Below are 16646 nucleotides of genomic sequence, written 5' to 3'. Positions count from 1 at the left end.
AGGTGATCGATCTGATCCTAACAACAGGGGGAGGAGAGAGGGGGAGAGGAAAGAGCTAAAAAAGAAGAGGGATCAAGACTTCCTCCTCCTGAGCTAAATCTAGGAGATCATCATCTCTAATGCACATAGAAAAGAACACACAGCTCTTCATCAACACAGAGGAGCTCATGTAGATCCTCTGTGTATGCACCTTGCCACCTTAAGAACCATATCGTTTCTTGACCTTCCCCTTTCCCACTCGAGTTTCACTAACTTGATCATCGCAGGAACCACCGGGGAACCGGTCCCCGCCCTCTCACGGGTTCTTCTTGTATGTGCAGCGTGGACATCAAGCCCCCGTTCAAGAACCAGACATAAAGTCGAAGAAGAGAGCGCGTCCTTCATCATCTTTCATCACCCCGCAACCATCCTCTTCTGGATTATTCTGTTTAATATCGAGCATCAACAACGTTCATATGAATGTATCCTACAATTGCAGCTGAAAATGACCATTTTAATGAGTTGGATTTTTTTTTCCAGAATTGGTAGCATGTGAGCAGTCAACTCCAAGCTTATTAATGTGCATAGTATTTAGGAAAAATAAATTTTTTTTATTTTTACTTGTGGATCAGAACAAGTTGCTCGCATACGGTAATTACGGTAATTGCGATAAAGATTGATAGTTCATCCTAATTCAACAAGCCCCAAAATATCGACCGGCGTTTCTCATAGGCTGGCCCACAGTCTAGACCGGCGTTTCAATTTTGTTATAAGTAAAATCACTTTGGTCAGTGGGCCATAGATGAGAATCACAAACCAAAAGACAACGGACCCTAGCCGACGACCGATAAAGCTCTTGATGATACGCCACTGACGTTTCATTTTTGGGCCTTTTCAGCCCGATTAAAAAGGTACATCCCAACCAAAGGCCGGTGTATCGATGCCTAAAGGCCCCATATATGGGCCTTAAGTATGGACGCCTCATTCCTTTGTGTACTAGTAGAAATCTTGTCCTTGGACTTTGGCTTCGGTGAAAGCTATGTCCAACTTGAGATTAAAGAATATTGTTTTTTTTTTGGGGGGGAAAGGAACATGATTGATAATTGATATACGTGACTTGAAAGGATTACAATGTTGTTACTAAAAAAACAAAGATGCTTGATTCTCAATAAATTAAATGACCTAGCATGTGCTATTCTCTATAAGTACTTAATTAGTATTCCCTTGCTAACTCCATATGAAGGTGTATTAAGAAATAGTTAGTGTATCAAATTCATTTACAACATTATATAGTGTCAACTCTAATGTTGGAATAGTTTAAATAACTCCTTTATCTTTTCGATACAAAGAGAATAGAAAAGGAAATTAAAGAGTGACTCCTTTATTTTCAGGTCATTTTGATTTTACGATGACACTGTAAGAGCATCTCCAACAGCTTCCCCATTTCCCACTTTTGGAGAATTTAGTTAGGTTTTTGGTCCAACAGATTCTCCATCTCATTCCCCAAAATAGGGATGAAGGAGAAAAAATGGGGAAGCTTCCCCAAATCTGCAGCATTCTCTAAATTTTTAGAGGAACAAAGAGATTCTTCAAAATGGGGAAGCTGTAGGAGTTGGTGTAAAAATTAGTTGGAGAATATGACTTTTGCTTCCCCATTTTGGAGAAAATTTTGGAGAAGCTGTTGGAGATGTCCTAACATCATCTAACTTAGTCTATTAAAGTTTACTTTTTTAAAGTTCATTTAGAGGGTGTTTGATACACTATTACAATTGTAACTGTAATAAATATTGTACGCAAGAAATATCACATGTAGTGTTTGTTGCATGAAATTAAACTCAAATCCATTGTTTGGATAGTTATGCCTTTTGTTGTAGTAAATGTACTTCCAAATACATCTCTAATGTTTGGTTAGTCACAAAACTCGTTAGATTTGTAAGAAATACATCTCTAAATGGATATTTATATTCCATTGTATGAAATACAGTTTCGCTGCAAGTCATACGTTTGTTTCTATTCAAATGTTAAAAGATTTACATTTTTGAGTTAAACTCGAGTAATTTGATGATGTGATGTTAGTTTTTAGTTTTTTTTTAATTCATGCAAGGACTAGCTAGCAACATTTGTTGCCTCCAAATTCGACGAAACAAATGCTAAGTTTTCCCTATAAAATGTAATTCCAATTACCCACTCTAGCAACCTAGTAATAAACCAAATATTAAAAATAGAATTTTGCTTGCAACATTTTTTTTTTGAGAGAAAAACAAGGGGTATTCCCCGTTCATTTATAAAACAGAAGTGTCATTAAAAAAAAGGATACAAACTATATCCATATAAGCTAGTAGATAGAAAAAGTAATTTCTCTAACTAGGGATGTATGACCTTCTTCTTTCAAACATCTATGAAGATGAAGAGAGGGCATTGTCGTCATTCGCCGTTGCCATAGATATAGGAAAGAACCAAACAGTAGTTTCATTATTAATAATAAATCTATCTATATCTATCTATATCTATCTATCTATATCTATATTTATCTATATCTATATCTATACTACTAACAAAAGAGGACTGAGGTGTTAAAACTTTTAATTTTCTTTTTTGCCCTCTCAAACTTTGATAAATTCTAACTATGTCATTATCTCTAATAAATCTTTCATTAAATAAATATAACATCTTATTAATTATGCACATCCTCACCTTCCTAAATAATTATAATTATCAATAATATTATAACTATTAATTATTTAAAAATAATATAATAAAATATTTATAAAATAAGTATATACAATTATTAGTAGCAACCACACAGCTAGCTTTCCCCACATTCACAGCCGATGACCAAATATTTATTTTTCCATCGTCCTAATCTCGCCACCTAGAATTCCTTCTGTCGCCGACAATGCAAACGTCGGATCAGGTTACCATTATCACCGCAACGACTATGGTCGCCTCACGCAGGCGGCACCATCGACATCCGTATTTTTGCAATAACAACGATAGGAGCTATTGGCACAGAAATTGGCGAACAAGGATCGGTCGGGGTTCTTGAGATATTTACATCCGGCAAGCAAGTTGTTCTCTTCGGTTAGGATGATTAGGGGGGTGTTTGTTTCAAATCCTATAATTTTAGGATATGGATTTCACCATGGGATTTGAAATCCATAGGTGTTTTGTTATGAGTTAGGATTTCTAAAATATTATTTGTTTCATTAATATTTTAGGATTTGGAATACTACAATTTGTAATGTTTTGTTTGTTTCAAGCTCAAATTGTAGCATTACCAAATGCCTAAATTTTGTAATATAATGAATATGATATCTTGGTGAGGTTACCTTTCACAAAAAAGATAAAATTAAGATTTGTCAAATCCTCTCCAATTGAGAGATAAGCACATCCATTTATGGGATTTGTTAAAATCCTTCTAATTGAGAGGATTTGGCAAATTCTAAAAATTGAGCATTTTTTGCACCTTTGGGATTCAATATTCTAAAAAATTTCTTAAAACAAACACCATATACAGAATCCAAAAAATACAAAAAAACTCACTTTTTGATCCCAAAACTTGTAATCCATACCAAATGCCAAATTTTTTGGTGAAACAAACACCCCCTAACATTAGTGGAGATGAGTGGGTCTGGATCCTTAGGATCATTTGATTCCTTTGTCAACGTTTTTGAGGAGGAGGTGTAACAGTTGAGAAATCAGTGGGAGAAACAAACTCAACACGAACAAAATAGTAAAATTCAAGTGGTACAATATCTAATCACTAATTTTTGCTGCTAACACTATTTTGCCTTGAATTACTGAAATTCATGGGAGGCACTAATCCAAACACAAACAATAGTAAAATTTCCCAGAATCAAAGAAATTAAATTGAGGATATCAACACAATTAAATTTCAGGAGACTACCTATCAATTTCATCCATCACGATGTCACATGAATTGGAGAGAGGAGATGAGAGTGTTGGAGAAGAAGCAAGAAGGGAAAAAATAGAGGAGTATTACGAAAATATTCATCCTTACTTAGGGGGTATTTGACAATCTAAAAGTGAATTTAAAATATGTAAGTTTTTTTTTACAAATGACTTTTATATCCATGTCAGCACGCAAGTGAAATAAAGTGTTTGTTTTAAAAATTAAATTATTATCGAAAGTGCAATGTGAAGATGACGTGGCAAAATAAGATTAAGTAGAGAGTAGTTAAAATCGTTTAATTAAATTAGTTACCTTTTTTTCACTTTCACGTGACTTCACCACTTTTTTAGGGGAAGTTAAAATTGAATTAAATTATATGTGACAACTTTATTTCATCCCACTTTCATAACCACTTACATGAAAACAAACACATTAATTTTTAAATAAAAATAATTTTTTTACTTTTATCTTTCACTTGCATGCAAACAAACACTCCTTAAGTTCAGCTGTCCCATGTAGTGGTCCCCAATTTTGGGTCCAAAATAAATTTTTGCTCAGAATATTCGATTCTCCCCCTCACGGTTTATCCTTAAATTATCCCCCCGAATATTCGCACCAAAAATCGAACCAGATTCCCGGCGCCCCATCTACACATTCAACTCTCAGATACCAATCCTACTCCAGCAAGTAACGACAAAACTCCATCGGAACGGAACTCCCAAACCCATCCCTCAAGCCCACGTTACCTAATCCTACTCCGCGAGTCATTACACACGAATGACGATCCTTTTAACCGCCAACGACCACGCCCGGAACATGATACGCGATTGGCTCCCCGAACAATTTTCTATTTATAAAACCGCCCCCCCCACCCTGAATTCCCTCTGCGCCGTCTAGGCATCGGCTTTATATAAGCAAGAAAAGAAACAAGAAATTGCAAAAAAAAAAATACTTAAAATCTTGGGGGTAGCAATGGCAAACATCAACATGAAGGCAATGGCTTACGCCTTCATGCTTGCCTTCGCTATTCCTACGCTTATCTTGTCCCCTCGCACCTCGGCCGAGCTTAAACGGTTCCAGCAGGAGGTTAAGGGCGATGGGTCGTTGAGTTTCTTGGCTGTTGGAGACTGGGGAAGGAGAGGATATTTTAATCAATCTCTTGTTGCATCCCAGGTTTTCTTTTCTTCTTCTTCTTCCTTTTTTTTCTTTTCTGAATATCTATGTTTTGGATTGTTTTTGTAATTTTACGTTTGTCTTGGGTGTAGATGGGAAAAACAGGGAAGAGGCTTGGTGTTGATTTTGTGATTTCCACCGGAGATAATTTTTATGATAATGGGCTGACCGGGGTTGATGACAAGCTGTTCGAGGAGTCATTTACAAACGTATATACTGCGAAGAGCTTGCAAAAGACGTGGTATAGTGGTAGGTTTTTTAAATTTATAATATTAATATTTCATCCATCCACATTGAATTTAACTTTTTCTTATATTTGTTATTGTTATTACAATGCATTTGTTCCTATGGAAATCTGATAAATTTATGGAAAAATATAGGTTGACATCAAGAATTTCGTCAATCTAAGTCCTTAACCAATTATAAAGAAAAGTGGGTAAAAATTTGATGCCACGCCAAGCTACTATTTCTCCATGCTTTTCGCGGAGAAAGAGAGGAGGGGGTCCAACATTTAACTTTCAATAACCCAATTTTCAATTCAATTTTTTCAATCCTACTAAATGAAAAGGCGAAATCTCAATCGAGTCCTTCATGTTTGGAAGCTATTTATGGGTTCCTAACATTACTCTCGTTAAAGGTTGCTGATGTGTCAATGACTTGGCACAACAAACTTCTAACTAAACTAATGTTTTTTTATTGTATGTTCTGCGACGTCAATAAGATTTAGCAGAAGTTCGTAAAAAGTACTTAAAATGATGATGAAGTTAAGGTTAGGACCTTGCGCTTATATGACTTCCAGTAAACATAAAGAACATAAATGATACTTGGCTTCTACATGAGGAAACTTCACTGCAATTTTGCCCGACAAAAAACAAGAAAATTGAAGATTCTGTGATTTTGAATAAATTATGAATTCACCAGAAACCCAAATATTGAAAATGAATAAATTTTTATTTCAAATTGAATTTGTTTTCCAATCATCTTCATAAACTTTCTGACCTTCTATGAATTTGATAAGTTTTTTTCACCCTGCTCATTCGTTTCGCGCGAATATTTTTATCTAGCTAAGAAAGAATAGATACCTCTTAAAATTATACCAAATATTTTTTATGAAGCTAGCCAATTTATTTCTCATATTTTGCAACTTTGTGCACATGCCAAATTTCTCCACTATGATTTTTCCTGTAGTTTTGGGCAATCATGATTACAGAGGCGATGTGCTAGCACAATTGAGCCCAGTCCTTCGCCAAGTTGATAGCCGATGGTTCTGTATGAGGTCCTTTATCTTGGATACAGGTAAAATAAAGTTTAATTTTACCTTTTTTTTTATAAAAAAAAATTAATACCAAACAATTTCATTTAACTCTATTTTCTTTTTTATCAGAAATTGCAGAGTTTTTCTTCGTTGACACAACACCATTTGTCAATGAATATTGGGTAAACGACGGGGGTCACAGCTACGACTGGAGGCAAGTTGCTCCTCGTGAAAACTACGTATCAAGCCTCTTGAAGGTAAACAATCATAAAATTTTGAATGTACTACTATAAGTTTCACATATTTTCAAAGATTCACCAAATACGATTCGTCTTCGATATCGAATATTTAGGATCTGGACATGGCATTGAAACAATCTACGGCGACATGGAAGTTTGTAATCGGGCATCACGCCATTAGAAGCGTTAGCGAGCATGGCGATACTCCAGAACTCATAGAGCATCTTCTTCCAATTCTAGAGGTAGATAAACTTTTGTTATGCAAATTTGGAGCTTTCCCTCCCTTTTTTTTTCTGCATGTTTAATTTCAATTTACGTTTATAATAATTTCAGGCTAATGGTGTGGATTTCTATATCAACGGACATGACCATTGTCTTGAGCACATTAGTAGCAATGACAGGTAAGAAGCTTTTAGATGCTTCACTTGATCTTTTCTTCTCGCAGAGGTAATGTGTTTTTGTGCCGATAAGCAAAAGAATCACGTGATTGATCTCTACTGCACACAACAAGTCTCAAGATCAAAATGCAAAGAACATTTAAACGTTTTTGTTAGGTTTCAAGCAAAATGGCAAAAAACAACAAAGTTTTTGTCGTCGTATTCTTCTATCCAATTCTGTTAAAGGTTTATATCATCCGCGAGTTCATCACTCTCGCATCCTTTTACTTGTTCACGATTAAGTTCTTTCTGGTTTATTAATCCTTGTTATTCCATTAATTACCATCGTATCGCTTCTTTTAATTCCATTATACATGCTAGAACTATCTAAGCCGTTTTCTCTTATTTTATATCCAAGAGGAGCAGCTCCTAGCTTTTATTCTTATTGTAACTTTTACTGAGCCTTCACATGTTCATCATAACATTCTTATTTCTGCGACATTTATTTACTTAAGCAATGAATACTTTGGGTTGTTTTCTAATTATGTTCTCCTACTTGTTTCAGTCCTATCCAATACCTTGTTAGTGGAGGGGGATCAAAGGCATGGAGGGGTGTTTACAAGCCAAACAAGGACAAAGTACAATTCTTTTATGATGGTCAAGGGTTCATGTCCATGGAGTTGACAAAGATTGATGCCAAAGTGACTTTCTATGATGCATTTGGCAACAATTTGCATGAATTTAGCATGACTAAAGATATGCACCCAACATTGTAGAGGAGAGTTAAGTGTTGTATGAGCTTTTGTACACAAGAATTGATGGATTTGTTGAACAGATTGGCTAAAGGCTTGAAGGCAGAGGTTAAGGCATAGAGGGGGATGTGGATAGTGTATTGTACTGGTCCTCTCATTTGCAACATGATGTTAGTGTATTAGATTGTTTTATTGATTTGATTATATAGCAAACTGTCATTTGCCTTGTTCTGCTCTAACCTAGAAAAATGTTCAGGCAGAGATTGCATTGGAAATTCTATTTGCCCAAGAGTCATACTTTTACATTTAATTAAATGGGACAGTCATATGTTTCATGTGAAAATGAAGCAGCCAGGTAAAAGACCATAGTTCTATAAGAAAAACTTAAAAGAGTAGAATCTCAGTGGACAATGACAAAATGCACACACCCAAGAGGGTTTAGCCGAGTTAGTACGCTATCTATAAGTAGTACTTCAAGATCTCAGATTCAACTCTCCTAAGAGGCATCCACAAAAATTTAGTTTCCTGAGATATTGGAGGCCGTGCGCTGGAGCGTGCCTCCGAGCCACATTCAGGGGTTTGATACCTATAGTCTAAAGGACCATACGGGGAACTTACATAGTCAAACCGAAAAAAAAGGACAGAACACACCAAATAGTCAACTTATAAAACAAAATAGTGCCATGCATATGAAGTTATGATAGTTGGAATTTAAAAGAAAATCTGAAAAAATCAGTAAATAATAACCGCGGTGTGTGTGTGTGTGTGGAGCGAAAGGATCAAATAGTCTATTTATGAAACAAGATAGACTTGAGCATCAACGACAACCTATTGGAACTCTTTGACATCAAAGCATCTCGTTATGCCTTTGGGTATAAAGCCCACATCTAATGGAATGACATTATGACAATATTGCATTACACTAGCATAGATCATCGATTTGGAGCAGCGTGACACATCGACTCAGAAACATATATTAGTCTTTTTCATCTTCAAATTCTTCTTATCACCTCCTCTTAACGTACTTTTTCTTGATCATTTCTTTCTAGTTTAGTCTGTGAGCATGTTGCTCCCATTACTAAAAAATCCAGAGCTCAACGAACATTCTTTGATATCCGACAAGTTATACAGACTACAATGAGGGGTTCAATGTGCCATCATTCTTATCCAATTTCGATTCGCTTCAACTAGATAAGGAAATTATTGTTCATTAAATTACTCAAATATCTTCATTGCACATGCAAGTTCTTCAACTTGCAAGCAAACACCAAGCAGAGAAATCCAATGGCTACAGTAGAGTAGATTAGTAGATATGGGAGCATGTTAAGCTGATAAGCCCTTTTCTCAATGCAACAAGAGTGCTCCATTCCTCCGCTCAACGAAAGGATGCATCTTATACAGGACAAAATACCCATAGTTTTTTGGCCAAAACTAAGGTATGCCTGCTGCAAAAATACTTGAAAAATGTATAGCTGATAGATCTGATACATGATTGAGGGTTTGTCGTGGAATCCATTAGAATATACCGCTGCAGATTCTATAGATACAGATATGAATGTCAGATAAAATACAATATAAAAATACATGTATACAGAATCTCAAAAAACATAGATGCAAATTCTTTGTGAATGCTGCAATTAAATTTTTTTTTGAAACTCTTATTAAATGCATTATAGACTATTAATGTGTAAATTCAAAACATAATATAAAGCTAAATCTGAACTCAATATAATACCTGGCTGCAGCTGCAATCCAGGACCTAATAAAAAGACCAGTATATATTAATAACTCATAAAAATGAGTACACTCTGTGAAGGCATCCGATACACACAAAATTTTTGGAAAAATTCTATTTACAGAAAGCCCCCAGTTCTTAACCACACTGATGGTAGCCTATAAAAGCCTACCAAGAGAACAACAGAATATTGCAAATTGAAGTCAATTCTTCAATCCTACTCCTTTCTCTCCTTAGCTATGGTTAACTTCTATTTCAAGGCCGTGGCTATGGCTTCTGTGCTTGTTGCTGTTATTTCTATCGATCTCTTTTCTTCTCAAACTTCTGCAGAGCTTCAAAGGTTTGAGCACTCGCTGAAGAATGTTGGGTCATTAAGCCTTTTGGTCATTGGAGATTGGGGGAGGAAAGGAGAATTTAACCAATCTCTAGTTGGATCTCAGGTATCATAATCATCCTTGTCACTATCAATTTCCCATTTGTGCTCTCATGAAAAGATTTTCAATTGAGATAATCAAATTCAAGTAATTTCATTTGAATTGGATATAGATGGGAAAAGTTGGCGAGAAGCTTGATATAGACTTTGTGATATCAACCGGGGATAATTTCTATGATAGTGGATTAACCGGTGTTGATGACAAAGCATTCGAAGAGTCATTTACCAACATATACACGGCTAGGAGCTTGCAAAAGCAATGGTACAGTGGTAAGTGTTCATATTCTTCATTTCTTTCTCTTTGTTTTACTTACAATTTGTTGATTTATGATTCTAATTGTGTGTCCTTATGTTGATTGTATTCAGTTTTGGGAAATCATGATTATAGGGGCGATGTACAAGCACAATTAAGCCCTGTCCTTCGTCAGATGGATCACCGGTGGTTTTGCATGAGATCCTTCATCGTGGATGCAGGTTTTTAACAAAAAAAAAAAAACTAATTAGACTCACTGATAAATTGCTTTTCTGGATAAATTATTGATTTATATACTTCTTCCATCAGAAATTGCAGAATTTTTCTTTGTGGATACAACTCCTTTTGTCAAATCATATTGGAACGAGCCATGGAAGAATAATGACTGGAGAGATGTGTCTCCTCGCCAGAATTACATCTCAAATCTCTTGAAGGTAAGAATATTAATATTCTGGTTATACCATTCATTCAATAAATAATATTGTTTGATATTGATAATTAGGATTTGGATATGGCATTGAGGGAGTCAACAGCAACATGGAAATTTGTCATTGGACACCATGCAATCAGAAGTGTTAGCATACATGGAGATACTGTTGAACTTGTAGATGAGCTTCTCCCTATTCTTAAGGTAAGTGTTAACCATCAATTCATTGAAGAATTGCTTTTATTACCTAATTAATCCTAATTATTATGAATATTACAGGCTAATGGTGTTGATTTATACATGAATGGCCATGACCATTGCCTTGAACATATTAGTAGCAGTGATAGGTAAGCTCTCAATGAAGTGATATATCCAGATATACAACAATTGTTATATGATTCATTAAAGTTGTTTGTGACAATTTCGGTTATGTTTTCTCAGTCCAATTCAGTATTTAACAAGCGGAGGTGGCTCAAAAGCGTGGAGGGGCGTTTATACGCCAAATTCGGATAAATTGCGGTTATTTTATGATGGCCAAGGTTTCATGTCTATAGAATTGACAAAAAAAGAAGTGAAAGTTGGGTTCTATGATATCTTTGGGCACCATTTGCATCAATGGGGCATGACAAAAGACTTAAGCCCTTCAATATAGGTGAAATGAATAAGAGGATATTGGTATTGGGGATTTTGTTGGTAGCAATTTGATGTAATTGCATCGTTCATTTGTTGGATGATGAGTTTATTACGTTTGACTATATGTATATTTGACTATTCGGTATTTACCTATCAGAATAAGCTAGATTCTGCCAGCTTTGTTTCCCTTGCATGTTGAGCTTGGACTTAGTTTCTAATATCTGAGAACTTTTTTTTTTTTTTTTGTAATTACAATTAAATGTTTTCAGTGCTTAATATGAACTGTTCCCCATAAGAAGCAACATCAACCCTTACCATTGAAACAACAGGAAGTTGTCTAAAGTAAGAGGAAAGAGGGGAACTTTTTTAAATAAATTATAAAAGTTCAGAAGACATCAATCAAGCCCAAAGAATAGAATAATAAAAGCCATCAGCAAGGGGTGGAGTCATTGAAAAACGAACACCAAAAATAACAATTCTGCACCCCAATATTGATACAAACCAACAAAAAAAGGACCACAAAATCTATCTAAGCCTCTAATGAGTACCTTCATTGATCAGATGCTTCCTGTTGAGTAAAATGAGGACTTGCAGTTAGATTAAACCGTTGGAGAAATTAGCAAGGCAGTCAATTATTGGTGATCCTTGTGATAGAAAATACTGCCCTCTTCCTTGCTTTTAACTGCTATCATGATCAGGACCAACATTATAGCCTGCAATCGAATTACCAAATAAAATTAAGGCACAGTGAAAATAAAAGACTTGCTTTCCCATCTATTGGAACCAATAATGATTAATACCGTCTCATAAATTAAAGTCCTTTCAATGTGATCATATAGGCAATCGCTTAAAACATTAGCATGAAATAATGCAAATAATAACAATAATAATGACAGAGGAAGAATTTTTCAGAAGAACCATCCTCACTGTGAAGAAAAATTTGAATTATCTTTCCCAATAATTTAATTTATAGAGAAGGGACTGACATATGATACACCAGTGACCAATAGTTTCTAGATACATCTAATTATTGTTAAATTCCTTCTTCAAAAGATCAAACTCTTCAGTTCTTCTTTGTCAATTTTTTCTTCATAGCGAGTTTAGTGTCTCAATGAAAGATGGTGAGTCTAGTTAGTACTGAAAATTTATACACATGTTAGTCACCGCACCAAAACAAGCAGTCTCAGCACTTGCAATTATTGCCCGAACTTGAGTCTATAATTTTCAAGTTCTTTACCCTTTTACTTCATATGTTATCCTAAACAATAGCCATTTCACTCATTTCATCAGTTATTCCACAGGTTCAAGTCCATGAGTTATTCCACAGATTCAAGTCCATGATAAAAATTATGATCCCATCCTCCTTATGCTAGCTTTGTCTTTACAAAGTATTAACATTAAAGACCAAAAAACTAATAGGAGTACAAAATCAGACACCTGAAGCCTCAACTGGAAAGTACCTCACAGTTTCTGGAAGAATCACTCAGGTCTGCCAATGGCTTTTACTGCATCCAAGATTTCTATATATCACACTTTTGTAGCTCAGATGGGTTCACAAAGAAAATACTCTGGTTGGATACCCAATATGGCAAAAGCACTATCAAATCTCTGTGTAATGACTTTACATACTCCTCCCACATTTCAATGGCAAGATCGAAGTCGTCCCAGCTAAAGGAATAATCTGACATTTCACATGTGTGACCCAAGACTCTCTTGACAATCTGGTGGTCACAAGGTAAATCCAATTTGGACACTCCCTTTTTCTCCGTAACAAATGGTTGCCTGGGTTTAATGTTACCTTCAGTTTTTCTTCTTGCCGCTGAAATTAGAGGGGCTTTCCAGTAGTAAAATTGTACCACCTATTGCAAAAAGATTATTCAATTAGAACATTTAAACTTTGATTGCAACAAAGTACTTTTAGTCTTAGAGCTTTAAAGAGTCAAATAAAAAAATCAGCTGTTCAATTGGTATTCAGATTCAGTCCAGATTCAATTGGAAAGTTTACTTATATGTGGAATAGTTCAAATAGCCTACGAGATTTAAGCTCAAGTTAATTTTTTCTCTAAAACTATTATTTTCAATAGTTTTCTCCAATGACAATGGTGCTTAATTGGGGAATTGATTCTAAAAGAGGAAAGTTTTAGCAAAGAAAAGTGCACATGATGGGTCCAGTTAGGTAATGGCAATTACTCATGTTCTCTTCGTTGTGAACAACAACGCTTCAATCTCAATGCAACTAAATGACATGTTTTCGGTTGCATTTTTCGTGTTCTTTGATGTGCATTTATTTGTGTATATGACACATGTGCATGCGCAAGGACCTTAGCTGTCTAGATGCAAACAAGATTATTCAATAATCAGATCAGTTGTCCAATATTCTCTTTTACAAAACTAAAAATCATACACTGAGAACAACCAAACTTCAAAAAAATATTGACTAGACATATAAGAGATGGTATACTATTATCATATACAGCAAAACCTGAAAAGATAATTGGTTTATCTCAAACGAGCTAATGGCTACCTGAAGAGCATGCAAACCATTAGCAAATTCCTTGTGAAATATTTCATCACCTCGACCCAGTCGTAATGGTTTGCTAAGAAGCTCCAGAGGGTCTGAAGATGAATCAGCCCCATTGCAAGATGAAAAAAGTTGAAAACCAAGGATGTTAAGTCTGGCATTACGAATGTCAAAACCAAATTGATCATGAGAGAACCAATACATATTGTCTGGTGGAGGGGAAGGGAAGCAAAACTTCAGTGTTTCAACCTCACAGTTAAGTAGTCTTTGAGACAGGAGGGATATCAGCTTGGCATCCTCATCATGCTCATTGTTACGGGTGAACCACAGAGTTAACGTAAGCCTTTCACCATCAAGTACCTGATTTCCCAAAGAGAAAGACACCTACTTCATAAATATAAAGCAACAGCTCCTTATTTTATCCCCAAAATAAAAGTTTGGATGCAATGGTATACACAAAGCAAAGGGTTAAAACAAGGTATAGTACAAGACAATCATGATCTAATTTGTATGTAGATTTTACCAGATCATTTGCCATGTAAAATTTACCTCATCCACAGAATGAATGTTGCGAATGTCTGCTGTGTACATCAAAACATCCTAAAGATATACAAGGAGGAAATTAGTTCCCTTCATCATATGTTTCTTACAAGCACATAGACTCATGGTAAAGGAGTAGAATTGCTTACTCCAGCAACAGGAGTAACAAAGGAGGGCCCCCCATCCTTAAAGCGGAAAAGTCCACCTTTGAAATGCTCTTCATGATTGTTCAAATAACAGACTGCCTTTATCAGGAGAAAGGAAGTTGTTAGAATAAACTATGCTACTTCTGTCTTAGAAAAAAAGGTATACAGTTTAATTCAATAGAGGTAAATCTTTACTTAAAAATAAATCTCTCTCTCTCACTTGTTACTTGACTTCTTAATTTTAAAATGAGATAATTTAAAATTTTGAAGATGAAGTATCAACATTGCTTCATATTTCCGTATTTTTGCCTATTAATAGGGCATTTAGGTTTTCCCCCCTGCTAGGATACTGTAACCTATTATGTTAGCTTGATCTACATTATTTACCCATGACACTATAATTTAAACTGTCAGGTCAACTGGTTCTTGATATACAGGCAGCTTTTAAGAAACCTTTGAAATCCTCAGGGTGGGTATTCCCCAGTTTACAGGAGGGAAGAAAGAAGCCTTGTCAGATAATGTGTTGATCCAAATGTCATAGGTAGGGTTCAAAAATGAGAATTACAAGACATAAATTTAACAAGGTTTTTGCATATATACACCTCAAAACTTCCATATTTGCAAAATTATCCCTCAAATCTCGGTATTTGCAAAATTGCCCCTCAAAACTAGCATATTAGGTCTTTCTACTGCTCCAGTTTGAGAATGTTGCTTTTAAACAAGGCAATGTCAAAACTTCCAATAATTTCCAATAGGTTTGCAACAATTTCCTATTTAAAAACTAAAATTGGTAAGTGAAAGAGGTAGGGAGAAAAAATCAATGTGAGAGGATTGGGGGCAATTTTTCAAATACCAATTTTTGAGGGTTAAGTTTGCAAACATGGAAGACTTGAGGGGATACATGCAAAAACCCCAACTTCTATATGTTTCAAAACACTATAAACATATAAGAAAACATAAGACTATAAAACAATCAAACTAACACAGTAACTTGGCTTAGGACCAAGTATGTGACTCTCGCACATATCGACTATAACTGAAAATTTAAAAACTGCCAAGGATAGGAGTTAAAATACTCTGGGGAAATAACAAAAAGAGTTATATGCACCGCAAAGTCTCTGTGTTCCAGATACGGTCTGTTGTCGTCACTGTGCCATCCAATGTATGCTCCTTTGCACCAACTATATACACAAAGATAAGAGTTACAACAAAAGGAATTCAATCAAAGAAGAAAAGGATTCATGTGCCTGCCCCAAAAGTTTGGAGGGCTATGTTGTGTTTGTTGTCGGATACATAAAACAAGCCTAACATACACCAAAAAAAAGTTTTTTTTTCCTTTTTCGAGAGCCACATCGGGTCAACGACTGTCTATGTATAACCTCGCCAACCGCATCACAACCTCAACACAAAACCCAAATAGAACAGATCAACTACTACATTTAAGAATCCCCATAAAAGCATAAAAAAATTTATCCAAAACATAACTAGATAGAATAGAATCCTTCTAAGATGAAGGAAATCGGAAACCAGAGACACCAACAACTCCTGCCTTAGCACCAACTCCTTATGACAAGAAAGTTGAGTTCCATCTTCAGAATCACCCAAAGCTACGGCTTTTGGCGTAAATAACCTCCAAATTTGGAACTTTGCTCTTTGCGTCTCAAGGGTAGTAGTAAAATGCATCACAAAATTGCAAATTTACGATAAACAAATCGAAATATAAAATAAATACAAGAGATTAAAACCTAAATTGCTCACCTAATGAGGCCAGTGAACTCGACAAAGAGCTCGAACTCGCAGCCAAAGAAGCCCTCGACCTTCTCCTTGATCCTATCTCTGATAGAAAGAAAGGGGAGGATCAGGTGACCGCAGTCGGTGGCGATGAGGTGAGAGAGAGTGGTGGAGAACACGTTAGGGCGGTAACCGACGGTGCTGCAGCTGCGGTGAATGAACTCCAGTTCCTGACCGCGGAGCACCGGATTCAACACAAGAGGATGGGGATTGAAAGAAACCCTAGGAGAGAGAGAAAAGTTTGGGGTACCTTGCAGACGTCGAGAGAGAGGAAGCGAGGGAGGAGGAGGCGCGGATGGTCGGCGGTTGCCATGGCGCTGCAGCTGCGATCGCATTTAGACTTTGAAAAGCTTTTCTTTTGTGAGAATTGAGAGGGGCTCCAAATACTCTCTTTTTTGCACTTTACTACCCCAGAGTTTAACCGCTATTACACCTTGATACCCCCGTGTGCTTTGTTAATACTTTCTGACGCCGCTGCA

At 35.9% G+C, this 16646-nt stretch overlaps 3 protein-coding genes across 10 annotated transcripts; 2 read left to right on the top strand and 1 right to left on the bottom strand.

The window, feature by feature from the left end:
* Window positions 4732–7920, top strand: LOC109848580 (purple acid phosphatase 17-like). Its single transcript, XM_020418151.1, has 7 exons — window positions 4732–5065; window positions 5158–5314; window positions 6254–6361; window positions 6450–6577; window positions 6673–6801; window positions 6893–6960; window positions 7502–7920. Exons 1-7 carry the CDS (start codon window positions 4865–4867, stop codon window positions 7710–7712), a joined length of 1002 nt encoding a protein of 333 aa, XP_020273740.1. The 5' UTR covers window positions 4732–4864; the 3' UTR covers window positions 7713–7920.
* LOC109849928 lies at window positions 8574–16512 on the bottom strand. 7 transcript variants are annotated; one of them, XM_020419809.1, is made up of 8 exons: window positions 16418–16512; window positions 16135–16337; window positions 15485–15557; window positions 14380–14475; window positions 14240–14290; window positions 13694–14050; window positions 11718–11882; window positions 8574–9225 (listed from the first exon to the last, which is right to left on the bottom strand). In XM_020419809.1, the coding sequence occupies exons 1-7, from the start codon at window positions 16478–16480 to the stop codon at window positions 11802–11804; spliced, it is 924 nt and encodes a 307-aa protein (XP_020275398.1). In that variant the 5' UTR covers window positions 16481–16512; the 3' UTR covers window positions 8574–9225; window positions 11718–11801. The 7 variants fall into 7 exon arrangements, with proteins under 7 accessions (XP_020275398.1, XP_020275396.1, XP_020275397.1 ...); XM_020419807.1 differs by lacking the exon at window positions 8574–9225 and adding an exon at window positions 12630–13028 and having other exon boundaries at window positions 11583–11882; XM_020419811.1 differs by lacking the exon at window positions 8574–9225 and having other exon boundaries at window positions 11803–11882; window positions 13694–13785; window positions 13940–14050.
* LOC109849930 (purple acid phosphatase 3-like) lies at window positions 9970–11363 on the top strand. Of its 2 annotated transcripts, none has more exons than XM_020419815.1 (6): window positions 9970–10126; window positions 10223–10246; window positions 10419–10543; window positions 10612–10740; window positions 10816–10883; window positions 10978–11363. In XM_020419815.1, exons 1-6 carry the CDS (start codon window positions 9970–9972, stop codon window positions 11186–11188), a joined length of 714 nt encoding a protein of 237 aa, XP_020275404.1. In that variant the 3' UTR covers window positions 11189–11363. The 2 variants fall into 2 exon arrangements, with proteins under 2 accessions (XP_020275404.1, XP_020275403.1); XM_020419814.1 differs by having other exon boundaries at window positions 10223–10330.

The sequence above is a fragment of the Asparagus officinalis genome, chromosome 7 (assembly GCF_001876935.1).
Source record: "Asparagus officinalis chromosome 7, Aspof.V1, whole genome shotgun sequence".
Classification (NCBI taxonomy): domain Eukaryota; kingdom Viridiplantae; phylum Streptophyta; class Magnoliopsida; order Asparagales; family Asparagaceae; genus Asparagus; species Asparagus officinalis.
The sequence above is the reverse complement of the archived record's forward strand: the minus strand, read 5'-3'. Positions and strand labels throughout refer to the sequence as shown.